This window comes from Teleopsis dalmanni, chromosome 2, assembly GCF_002237135.1.
Source record: "Teleopsis dalmanni isolate 2A chromosome 2, ASM223713v2, whole genome shotgun sequence".
In the NCBI taxonomy this organism is placed as follows: domain Eukaryota; kingdom Metazoa; phylum Arthropoda; class Insecta; order Diptera; family Diopsidae; genus Teleopsis; species Teleopsis dalmanni.
Window position 1 is genome coordinate 211743894 of NC_051847.1, and position 13852 is coordinate 211757745.

At 30.6% G+C, this 13852-nt stretch overlaps 1 protein-coding gene across 1 annotated transcript in view; it reads left to right on the forward strand.

Moving 5' to 3' along the window:
* LOC119676686 (GATA-binding factor C-like) overlaps positions 1-13852 on the forward strand; it is an 18185-nt gene that overhangs the window by 3378 nt on the left and 955 nt on the right. Inside the window, exons 2-4 of the mRNA XM_038087942.1 lie at positions 1224-1367; positions 12940-13126; positions 13370-13557. Coding sequence (XP_037943870.1) covers positions 1224-1367; positions 12940-13126; positions 13370-13557 — 519 coding nt within the window. The remainder of the gene's footprint in view (positions 1-1223; positions 1368-12939; positions 13127-13369; positions 13558-13852) is intronic.

Sequence of the window (13852 nt, forward strand, 5' to 3'; positions counted from 1 at the left end):
AATTAAGTACAAATGGTAATTATATAAGAACGATTGATTTGAAATAAGAACATAAACATGATTGAACATCAGATCTATGCAGAATAGATATATTCAGGTAGCAGTGTGATCCTGCCTATAATAATAATACATGTAACCGGCTATTGCCTAATAGACAAACATACACATTATCATTAATTCCTAACTAACAATTCCTGCCAAGTGAAAAAAAAAACTATCAAGCTCCCATCTATTGTGCAATTCAACAGCCACAACAAGAAATTCTTGAAAACAATTTTTTGACGACCACGAACAGCTACCAGAAAATTATGTCAGAAGTCTGACAATATTATCAAAGAAAATTAAACAGTTAAAGCGTGCAGATAGCGATACATCCTTAACAGATAGCCTTATTATATATAGGAAACAAAGCCTAATACAGAGAAACATTATAGGAAAGATTTAGAAGATTTAAGAATGTAATTGAAAGTTAACATAAAGACATTGAATAATTAACAATCTCTTCCCACATAGTGGTTCAAAATAATACCGGAATGTGGGTGGGGGTTTAGGCTCAAAACTCTATATTCTATACGCCATTGTTACGAGATAAGAAGTCTCGTAATAACAAATCTAGCGTAACACAAAGAGAACACAACACTGCAGAGATATAAAAAATCTGACATATTAGCGACATATTATGCAAACAGTTTTAGAATAACACAGTAAAGTTATAGTCTAAAAGAAATCTCACATACATCTTATTATGATAGCTTTAAATTATTCCAACGAAGCTATAAACTGTAAGAAGTCTGACATACAGATTCGTCCTTAATCCCAATCTAACAGAATATCATAATAACAAGTAATTAAAAAAATTTTCAAGTAAAACTTACAAATCAAGCTAGTCAAAACATTAACTAATTACTAGCTAATGGTTAGTAAAACAAATGAAAAAGTAAATAAAATGCGAAAGTGTTAGCTAACAGCACTAATAATACGAAAGTACAAACTATTGTCTCACACAAATTACTGTGAGATCTTCCATGTGTATACAATCTATATTAAAATATATATTAAGTAATACTATTTCCTTACATATCGAACCATTATAAATTCATATTGTTAGAATCTAACAGAATATGAAAAATTAACAAAATAATTTAATTAACAATATAATTAAGTCAACAAAATAATTAATTCAACCAAATCTATTAAAACTTTTTTTATTTTTCTCATTACAGACCTTGCAATCACTACAAAGTGCCGCCAAACGTGCGGGGACCTCATGTGCGAACTGCAAAACCACAACGACAACCCTTTGGCGGCGGAATGCCAGCGGTGAACCAGTGTGCAATGCCTGTGGGCTCTACTATAAATTACACAATGTAAGTAAACTGAAAACAAATTTTGTTAAAAATATAAAAAAATAGCACAAAAGCAACACTGGACTTAGTAGTAGTTAAATCGTAAGCACACATAAGCGGTCAAACTAATCGTTTCTTGTACACAATCCATGAAGACTACTTTTGGGCAAATTTAAGTACTTCCGTTAACATAAACTTCCGTAGTGTATAAATTATATATAACGTCGTGAGCATAAAATACAATATTTCCCTAAAGTAAAATCGAAGTAAGAAGCCAATATGGGAATTATCAACGCGGACAAAAGTCATAAAACGGCGGATATATTAGCATGTTAATCCTGTCAGAAAGTTTCATACTGGAAATATTTTTCTAATTTATCTATTTTTGTTTTTCCTCTTTGTACTAAACCAATGAGTTCATAGGCTTGAAATTGTACAAATTTCCCGTATCACACCCTGTATACGCTTTGTTTAACTAAAGCCAAGTACACAGCATGTTGCCACATAAATCCGCGTATTGATGATAGTTTAATGATATTATGTTTTAAATCATTTGAAACAACAACTAGAAAAACATTAGTGGTAACAACAACAACAACAACAAGACCAGGAGGACTTAAAATATTTGTAAGCAAAAAAATAGCAACAACAAATCACAGCTCTTAACCCTCGTTAAGTGCTTAAGCGATTTCACACACCATTTACCACGGGCGCAATCGAGTTCAGTCGAGCGCTGCTCAATGAATATCTGAAAACGTTCGGGATTTCCCACATACAATTGAAAATATATTCAAAAGTTGTTTTGTTTTTTTTTTTTTTTCATCCAAATACAAAGATCTGTATTTATTTTTGAGATATAAATTACAAAATATATACATATATCGATGTATATCTGTACGCTTTACGCTCCCCTCTTAAGCTAATAAAGCACGGCGAACTATCACAACTAAACAAACGCAAACGTCCTTAGCTCAGGAAACCGTGTGTAGGGTGGCGGAAATGAAACCAGATTAAAAATGACACTACAAAAGGGAATCACGGCAATATAAAAGCCAGAATAGCAACAACCACTACAACGGGACGCTGTGGCTGAAAATTCAGACACCAGCGTTCAGCGTTCAACGTTCAACGTTCAAATAGAAATTTTTGGGTGGCAAGTAATTCGTTATAACTGCCAACATAACGTTTGATGAATTGTTGATGATTATTTAAAGATGCTGTATCTGCCGTGATATACCCTGCTATTAATATTATTATTGCCATTGCTATTGCAGTTGCCGTTGGTGTTGGTGTTGTTGTTGTTGTTGTTGGTGTTATTGTTTTCTGGTGCTAACTGTTGGCAGCGATTAGATAAGCGATATGCGTACATTGGCTACCGCCTGTAAAAATGCGATAAGCCTAACTCACTTAATAAACTCGTCGTATAAATATAATTTTTATATGCTTGAAGTTTGTTAGTGAACCAACCAGTAAGAAGAGTTACCCCCTCTTCGTCTTCTTCTAGTTGCAATCGGTGTAATTTATGTTATAAACTTAACTTAAACGTTTTGGGCACACTACTCAAGATCTATGAGAGACCCTCTCAAGATTGGTATGCATAATTTCATGCCGCTTCACTGATGCGGAAGGTGAATTTCATTTAAAGCAAAAAAAGAATTGATATCCAAAATTTGAAGGAAAAATTATTATAGTACCAAAGTGTAACGCGCTCAGTGCGTAGGAAATTACACCAGAAATATAAGGACCGAATTCGTTTAAGGTGGACTGGGATATTTAATGTGACTTTATAGAAATACGTAAGTGTGCCGCCGGCCGCCGGTACGTTAAAATTATGCATTTTTGAAAAAAAATACAGAAAAGGGAATATATATATATAGTGTATCCATGTATAAAACAATTTATACACATTAAATATTCATTAGCTGAGAAAAAATCAGGAAGCGGGGTGTAGCAAGTGTTGGGCGTAACATTTTCGTGGGTGAATGTTAGAAAGCGAATTCTCTAATATATCGTAAAGTAAAACAAAGCATAAGACAGAAAAAAGTTTTTAGAACTCTACGAAAAGAAAAAAAAAATCTTAAGTATTTGAGTATAGAAAAAAACACCAGTAAAAATTTAATACATATTTTTTTTTTATTTTTGGAGCCTTTTTCATTATTCGCTTTAACAAAAAAATGTCCTTTTTCAGACATCATTTTTGAAGTTCCAAAACCAGGAAAAAATTTTGTAGTTAATTTTAATGACTTTGTTAAGAAAAGTTTTAGAATATTTTAAATATACTTTTTCTACTTTCATTTACAAGTCAGTGCATTTATGTTTATCTTAAATAACCCTTGGGTTATTTGAAATAAATAGAAATTTCTTTTTGTGAGTAGCACTAAAAAGAATTGATAAATAAATTCTATTAATTTAGTGATTGATTTAAAAAATACACATTTAATTTTTTAATAAAACTATATACATCGCGTTATCAAATCTCAAAATAGTTACAGGCTGCTCGGGGATGTATGCAGATCTGAGATCAATTATTGCTTAATCTGATGAAGTGATAAACAATAATCTAGTCAAGATGTAAAGAAAGGTTTTGAAAATACCTCGAGTTAAAAAAGAGTATAAGTGCTTAAGTGCACTAGCTCAAAACAGCTTCAACATATTATATACTACTATATAATATACTAAAAAAGTCATATAATACATAAATATATTTTATCTATAACTATACATATACAATATAATATATACTATGAAAGATATTAATGTACGTCTCAAGCGTTTAGAAGTTTGTCTATAGCAGGGCTGTCTAAAGCACGGCCCACGGGCGTCATGCGGCCCGCGGCTTATATATATGCGACCCGCGACATTTTTCTAATCTACCACAATTAGGCACATTTTTCTTTGTTATATTTTGAATATATCACATTATTTTATGTTCATTATATCCCAAATAAATAAATAAATAATTTATTACACTTCTCGTTAATTTACTTAATTAGTGAAAATTTTAGTACATATTTCTTTGTACAACTGGTAAAAAAAAATCGTATCTAACCGTAAGTCATTATATTAAAAATAAAATATTTTTCTTATAGGAATAAATGAACATATGTATTTATTTCTGCGGCTCTCTAACCTATTCAGTGATTTGTATTAGCCCGCGACCTTCCTGTTCTGGACAGCCCTGTCTATAGAATACGTTAGACCAAGTGGGTAGGTCCTTTAGTGAAACTTTGATTCGCGAAAAATTTTGCAAAAAATTTTTCAAATACAAAAAGTTGTTCATTACCTAAGAAGTTCAGAAACTGATTATATATCTTTTAAAGAAATCAGTGTGTCTTCTATACTATACAAGAAAGTATAATTTTCTAATTAAAATAAAATTGTATATAAAGTGTTTTCCACTTATAATTCATACAGTACACAATGGTACTGATAATCATACTCTGCTCTTAATTGCTACGCGTCGGTAATATGATAATATCAAGCAAATTTAAATGAATAACTCGGAGTACTTGTCCGAGTTTTACAAAAGCAAAAATATTTGTTTGGAAAAAATATAAAAAAAAAATACCAACTAGCAAATAATATTAAAAACAAATTTTCATTGGAAATGCAATATTAAATAATTAAGAAATTTGCTGTTGTTGCAGTAACCACAAATGCCACAAATGATAAGCATCAGATGCTGCAAAACTGAGACTAAAAATCCGACTGTGTCATAGATGAATGCTGACTGCTGACTATTAACTCTGCCTGGCTGCTGTCTGTGCGCTGGTGTTGTTGCTGTTGCCGTTGCTTTGGCATGTGCCGCAAATGTGCAATTTTTCAAATGAATTTTATTTCATTTATTAATTGAGCATTTAAAAATTTTACATTTTCCAAAACTCGAACACATTTTAAATCAATTTTATTCAAACATAAAAAAAAAATGAATAGATAAAATGGAAAAAATTTGTAAGAAAATTGATTTGCAAAACTGCATGCATATGCCTTGTACTCGTAATGATGCCCCAGTGTATGGGCAGTTATCCATCCATCCATCCGTATACTGTTTGAATTTTTAATAGTTTTGAATATAGTCACACATATTGATGTGTATGTGTGTGTGACTGCAGTATACAAACAAAATTGAAATAAACTAGATACAAAAATATAGTCTATGACTTAAAAAAAAATGAAAAAAATAAAAAAGAAAATATTTTAATTTTTTTTTCAATTGGGCACTGTCCAATCTTGATAAGATGCCAATCACTGTGCACCCAGCGTGTTTTATTTGTATTTTTCTAAGTTCAATTATGTGTTGATGTGTATTTGGTGCTGTTTCTGTTAACTTATTTTAAATAACAGCGCTGCTTTGCTACGACGTCACCTCTGCATTTTGGCTAGCTTACAATTTATTCGCTGTTCTGTTCAGTGAAGTTCAGCGCTTATACATATTCGCCAAATAAAACTTATTCGCTGCTATGCTGCTTATGTTATGTGCATACTTTTGCTTAGCATATTGTGCTACTTACGTGCAGCTTTGCTGTCAACAACATAAGCTAACGTGTGATGATAGCATAGTACTGCTGTTGCTGCTGCTGTTGCTGCTAGCGTCTGCGTCGTTAGTTCGTCTATGAAAATTGTCGTGTGTGTGGGCTTTTTCGCTTAGCATGCATGCAATCTGATTGGCGATTTATGGAAATTTCTTACTCTTTTCCCACTGCGTGTACTGTGCAGTGCAGTGCAGTGCGGTGCGCTTATTTGTAAATATGTGAACGTTATAATTTTGTTGTTGTGAAATGAATTTTAAATTGCAAATGCGAATAGTAAAAATGTGACATGAGTTTAGAAGAAAGCGCAAGGAGGGTGTTAAGGTGCAAGACATGATAAATTTTTTAATGATGGATTATATGAATTTTTGTTAATTTTTTTTTTTTTTGTGATTTGAAACTAAATTAAAAATTAATTTTTATGCAATACAAATTGCTGGGAATTTTTTAAAAATAGTTTATATTATATATTTTTCTTTTTCTTATTAACTACTTAATTCGAAACGCAATTAAAGCTATTTAATAATTCTTGCTATACATTTTTTTTTCATTTACTTAATATTCTTACAAATTAAACCCTCACAATCATTTAAATCCAATTGTTCTTTTGTCTAAGGGCAGCTGAAATAAAGGACATTATTTTTGCTATCACAACATAATATATTAAATCAATATCCTGCTGTGCGGTTGTTCTCATCGACACTTATACTTTTGATGTCTTATGCTCAAAAAAACAATTTACCTGTGCACTTAAAGAATATCCAGCAGTGTACGAAATTGTCTTAAATACATGCCACATAGTGTAAATGAGCGCCTAGATCGGCCTCAGTGTCCCTGTGTGTGGGTAACTGGCGTCACAATGATAAATGATTATTATCCTTTTGGCTAATAATAATAAGCCGTTATACGTTAACAATGCCAACAATAAAATACATTGTTAGCAATGACACTATATAACAGAGACAATAAAACCAACAGGTATAAATAAAAGCAATAATATACTCAGTGGTACATATTATACAAATATAAAGCAAACAACCACATACATTTATGTACATAAAACTTAATTTCATATTACGTAGACTGACGCCAATGTATAGTTAAGCTATAAAAATAATATAAAAAATAATATAAAAAAAATTTAAAAAATAATTTATCACATTGATTTATTACTATTCAAAAAATAATAACAATAATGAAAAAAAATATATATTTAATGAATTTTTTAATTTTTGCCACATGCAACCACACCCGCACTAAATTTAATATATATTTTTAATTGTTACTCATTAAATTGTGCGAAGGTTCCACTCAATTAGTTTTAAACAGCGAGTGATTTTGTTGTCAGCGAATAGTGTATGCCACCCAGCGCTAAATGGCAACAGTGGCTTCTCAGGCTGTTCCCCCAATAGTTATGATTATGCAAAAATTTCTTATACACACCATACCACACCACCAAGTACTCTGCCACATATGCGATACTAAAAGTATCGAAAGTCGCGTGCAAGCCTGTCAGTGGAAAAAAAATTAATTTGACAGCATTGGCAGCTTCTTAAGACACCAAAATTATTATTAACATTGCCAGCACAGGGATGTACTTAATTTATTCATAAATCAGTTGTGTACGAGTAGAGTACTTCGCCGCACACGCTTTTAATGTTACGAGCAGCGGCTGTTAAGTTAAGTTCCTCACTCCTGCTTTGTATCTGTTTCGTTACATATGATTAAGATTTCTGTTTAATTTGTAAATGGGCTAAGAGTTAGCATGAAAGCCAGCTTTAAACTCAATTAATTGTGCATAATTCAGTAAAAAAACTTTAATGAGGTGTTTCACCCTTTGACATTATAATCAACAAATTAACGCTTAATGTTTGATGGCTTAAGCCCAACAACATGCCACAATCCAAGCGAACATTTACACATTTTCAGTTGTTGAAACCAGCTGAAAATATAATTAATAACAAAATAATTTCATTACTAGTTATTAATTTTTTTAAGATTTCTTAATAGTAAAAACACATGACATGTGTAAAATAATAAAACTAAAAATGAGATTAGTTAAAAATTCATTTACCATGACTTAAAATTAATTTTTTAATGAAATGAAACACTTAGCAATAGTTACTAGTAGTTATTTCTAACTAGTGTTGATGTATGATTTTCATTATTAGTTACCACTATTAAATAACATTTTTTTAGTAAAATTCAATGCACTAGTGTTTCTAACTAGTGTTAATGCAACTACATACACAATTTATTACCTTACCTACCAGTAAGTAAAAGTTTTCATGTAAGATTTCTAGTTATTTCTATTATATGTTATTCATCTTGACTCGTCGGTTTGATATTCTTTTAAGTATCTGCTCTGCTATCAGTCACGTCACAACATACACTGAGGATATAATGTCAATATTACGTCTGAAAAGGATACAAATGTATTGCTATTAATTTCTACTCTTTACAACAAACCTCACCTATTTTCACCAGTGATGAAGTCACTACGATATTCTTAACTAAATTGTCATTAATAATTTACTACATAGCATGTAGTTAGGTTTTCAAGTACAACACTCATTTGTAATATCATTCCTCTATAACCCGTAAAAGATTTAATCAATTTTAACTAATAAAAATCGTACTAGTAATATATTTACTTTTTACTCCTTTTTGACTACAAAGTTCGGAACTAATGAAACTACTTAATAACTAGTGACTTTAACTTTTTTTTGCTCGCTTTTAATAATTCCTTATGGGAAGTTTTTATTTTCCCAAGATGATGCAAATCGCGTGTAAATTATAATTTTAATAAAAAACAAATAGTTGCAATATAATTAACTTAATTATAACATCTTCAACTTAAAACACACTTTCATTGCATTATTAATAAAAGTGAAATTAAAAACAAGCCAACTAATTGTCGTCTCGTTTAAATTTCGCATAGAATGCAAAACAACTTTCCAGCTGCATAAGGGAAACGCCCCTTCTCCTTACTACCTCAAATTAAGGAAAATGTGCTGCAATGCTTCCAGCTTGAAGTGTCCTTCAGCTAATCTCTAAACAGGCTTATGAAACTGACTTCACTTAAGACTATAGCCTACTGTTCCTTACTTACATTTCTTTTTTAGTACTTTTTTCTGGTACTTTTTTTTTGTTGTCTTATTTTTCGGCTTAATGCTTGCTTTGTTGCAGCACTTATTATTTTATTAATGTAGCAATTTTCACTGTCAGCAGCATTAATTTTTTTTATTGTTGTTGTTGCTCCTGCTGCACTCGTTAAAAGTACAAAAAAGTATCAATTACCAAAACAATTATTTACCTTTTGAAAATCTCATTTTTATTGTTTACATTTACTTCCCCTCTAATAATTGTCAACAATTATTTGACATTCATGCCGACAGAAAATAATTTTGAGATTTAAAAAAAAAACAGAAAGGCAATGTCCTTCCAGTTCTTTGCCAAATCTATGTAGCACATGAATATACTTTCAATATATGTAAATGATACATTGTTGAGTGCACCTCCTTAACATCCTGCAAATGTGCGTGTGCTTCATTGCACAATTTTTACCTTTGTATTGCCTAGGCTTCTGTGTTGATTCCTTCCCCCTTGTGCAAGAACTATTGAAGAGAGCGACAGTGTTTTTTCTTTTTCGTTTTCTTTCTCTTTTGTGTTTTATCCTTTTTAAGTGTTCTAAATATTTTATACAAAAAGTTTAATAAATAGTTTGTTAGGCTATTGTGCTTGAAAAAACACGGCCGCCTCTAAATAATTTATTGTACAGTACCGGTATTGTGGTTAAAAAGTTTAGGTGTAAGTCGGTCGTAATGCTTGTACAAAAAAATCTAAATAAATTTAATGGAAAATAAATATTTACGAAAATTAAAATTTTTTAAAAATTTAGTAGTAAATTAAACTAAAAGGACACACCTTCTTTAGTGAATAGTTAACGCATACTATTAGAGATAAAAGACTATTATTAAAAACTATTTGTTCACTAGTTACAATATTACTAAAACCAACTAGTCCAAAAACAGAAATAAAATATTTACTAGTTACAATTTTCCTTTAATCTTTAGTTACAAATGTCTTTTTAAACGTTACACAATTTGGTGTTTATGTTCTTAAAATAAAAAGTATTGATTTACTAGTTACAATTTCTCTATAGTTATTAGTTTCAGTATCCTACATAAGCGATATATATTTTAGTTCTTAAATTCCTTGAAATAACAGTGATTGTTTTGCTAGTTGCAATTCTTGTTGAGCTAAGAAACGCTACAAACATGCAAACTACAGAGTTCAACATTTTTTAACGTGATTACCTGTTGTGAAGGCATAAAACCACGGTGTCCTTAACACATATATGAGTATAATGAGTCTATAAACACCCCATTGCAATTCTAAAAAGTTTTGCTGATACTAATTGAAGCTATACGTTTGAATATAGTGTGCACCTTGAGAGGAAACGTGGTCCATATGACACTTCTGCTGGTCTTTAGGTCAGAACACTATGTTGTAAAATTTGCATTTTATGTTGTTGAATTTGCATCTACTTCATTCTACCCACGTAAATTTGGGTTTTAAGCACAGTCACCACGTTACTCCCATTGAAGGAGCCAACTTCTATTGATCAGGGCAGCCGAAACTGTAAATCCTGACAGCCGTGTTAGTAAGAACATTGTAAAATATGGCTATGATATGAGTCAAAATGTAAAATTTTGAATTCTAACCAATTCGTATCAATAAAGACATAAAAGCTTTTTTTTTAAAAGAAATAATAAAGTTCTAACACAAAAGACAGAGAAAAATGGAGCTATATTATTAAGGAATCTATAACTCACACCGAGTGATGATGACGAAAAATTCAATATTTCTTTTACAAGTATTTGTATTTGAAAAAGAAATTGTTGCTTACGAGATTCAATTTTACTAGTTTCTGTTAAGCAATATTTACGATTAACATATATAATTAACGTAATTCATTAAATTCTCTACACAAAAAAAAAATGATTAACTTACTAGTTCTAATTTTACTAAATGTGATTAGTATATATTACCATTTGTAATTTTTCTCTTAACTCCTTAAAATTATAAATAAATTATCGTTAATAGCAATTTTCTAATAATCAATACTTTATTATTATTTCTTACACTTTAAAAGTTATATTAAAGAGTATGTACTTACTAGTTATAATTATTGCATTTTGTAATTGTTGTTTTAATACTGCAAAATTAAAAAATAATTATATATCAGTGAGATTTTTACTGAGTTCTGTTAGTCAATATCTCATAAATAATTCTTAATCTTAAACCATTATATTAAAGTGTGACTGTACCTCTACTAGTTATAATTATTACCATTATTAATTATTGTATCAACTTCATTAAAATTGTATAGTAACTAAACATAACTGTAAATATAGTAAACATATGCTTAAAATAATTTTACATTTATTATTTCGTTATTCATTCTAACACTTTAACTAGTAAATTAAACGCTATGCTGGTGTACTAGTTGTAATTTTAATAAAACATTTTTGCTAGCTATTATTTTCATAAATATTATTATATTTTTAAGTGATAATAATTGTGAATATTTTTATTAAAATTGTTTGCAATTAAATGCACTATAATTAAAAACTAATTATTAACTAGTTATAATAATCATTTATTTTTCTCAATTAACCTTGGCCTATATATGTAATATAAATTATTCATTGTGAAACAATAAAAAATAATCTATTCTTGCAATAATTTATTTAAATAGAATTGCAGTTTATGTTTTATATATATATGTATATAACATTGCTTTATCACTCGTTATAGTTACTCTCCGATTCAGTCAACCTTTCTTAGCGTTAATCCGCTACTGTATGTTATTATTATTGTACCCTAATTGCTTTGAATTACGCTGAACTACAAACAACATTATTCACGCCCAGGTTTAGAGAACATTTTTTTTGGAACCCATATTATACTTAGCTATGCTTGTACGTTTATTTTTAGTGGATGATTAGGTTTAACTGCAATGAACGAGTACCTATGCGCCTATGAATTTGTGTGTTTGTCGGATAATGGAGGACACAGAGAGACGACGTACAAGTTTGATGACGAGAAGTAACTTAATATTGTAATTGTAATTGTAGTGCAATGAAGCGAATTTTCTAACAGCAGCTAGCGTAGATTTTCGCAAGTGATAAGCAATTGCATATGAGGTACTCACCTCGCTGCTACGTATGTCTACTTAAATGGGTTTTTATGTTCGTCAGTGTATCACAAAAGAGTAATAATGGCGGCGGTTTACATGCACACCTATTTGCACGCGGGAAGTACTAAAAGTTGTTGTTGTATCCATAACTGTTGTGCTGTTGTCGTTGTAGTTGTATGTGTATTAGTTGCAGTGGTAATACACGGACTCGTACCTTTGTAGGCTCAAATTATCAGTAGATAAAATCGCTTTCGCGTTGAGTTCAGTTCAGCTGAGTTGAGTTGAGTTGAGTTTTGGCGAGCTGAGCTTATCTGATCATGTAAAAATAAGTAATGTTTCATATATTTACGGTTTTTTGCTTAGATTGCTTTTAGCTCTTTTAGAGCAGACGGGACTTAAGGGACTTTACATATGCAATACAAGTAATAAACATATTTTGGCAGTGGTGAAAAACAAAAAAAAAAAGAAGAAAAAAAAACGGCAATTGTAGCTATTGCTTATTGCTTTATACTGTGAACGATGGTGTAAGAGTGTGAAGTACGTTGCATTTCCTGTGTGTTAAATTTAATTTCAACGAGTTTGTGCGCACAATTGGAGGTCAAAAGGAAGTTGCTGTTGTTAAAAAAAAAGCAAAAACAAAAAATTGAAATTGCTGTAAGAAAAGTAAAAGTTTTGGTAATAAAACTTTATGACCCAACATAGTTTAAGTTGACCCAATTACTCCATTCAACACGAACTACAAACAATTTACTACGTTTATAAAGTGCTTATTGATTTTCCACAGCTGCTCTCCAACAATGCAAATTTAAAAATTATACAAATTTATTATATATATTTTAATTTTAATTTTCTTTTATAGGTAAATCGTCCACTGACTATGAAAAAGGAAGGCATACAGACACGAAATCGTAAGCTCTCATCAAAATCGAAAAAGAAGAAAGGCCTCGGCGGAGCTTGTTTGCCTATTGGCAGTCATTTGGGTATGGGTGATTTCAAACCATTGGATCCATCAAAAGGTTTTGGTGGCGGCTTCTCAGCATCAATGGGTAAGCAACTGAATTGAATTTATAAAAATTTCAATTTTTCATGTAAATCAAATAGGTTTTAAGTCATCCACCAGACAATGACTCCATTTTCTATTGTAGACAATGGAAAGCATTGATTTGTTAGTCACATATTTACACATATTTACTCCCTCACATTTCACTTACCAACAATATACCGACATACTATGTTAGTAGTACACATATTAACGTTTTGTTATTGTCTTGTTTTGTTTATATTTCCAGCACAACATGGCCATCTTTCCAGCGGCTTACATCCTGCACATGCGCATATGCACGGCGGCTGGTATACCGGCGGCATGGGCGCTTTGGGTGCTTCAAGTGGTTTGCAAGGTGGTTTCTCTACAGCTGGTTCATTGGGTGGTGGTGTTGTGCCACACTCACAGCCTTATCATTTAGGTTTGGGATCGATGGTAAGTAAAACTAAGAAATAAAAACGAATATTTTTATTAAATTCTTTGACTGATAATTTTTAATTTAAAATGAAAAGTATATTTCATTCATTCTTAATTATTTAATAGAAAATAAAGTTAAATAACTAAATAATTTAAGCCACTTTTAAATGATTAAAACTTAGTTGCCAAATTTTATAAATTCATTAGATTAAACAAAATGTATTACGTTTTTATTTTATATGAAAAGAATTAAGTAAATGAACATAAAAGTTTTAAACTCTTATAAACTGCAAGGAAAGCCACTTATAAAGAC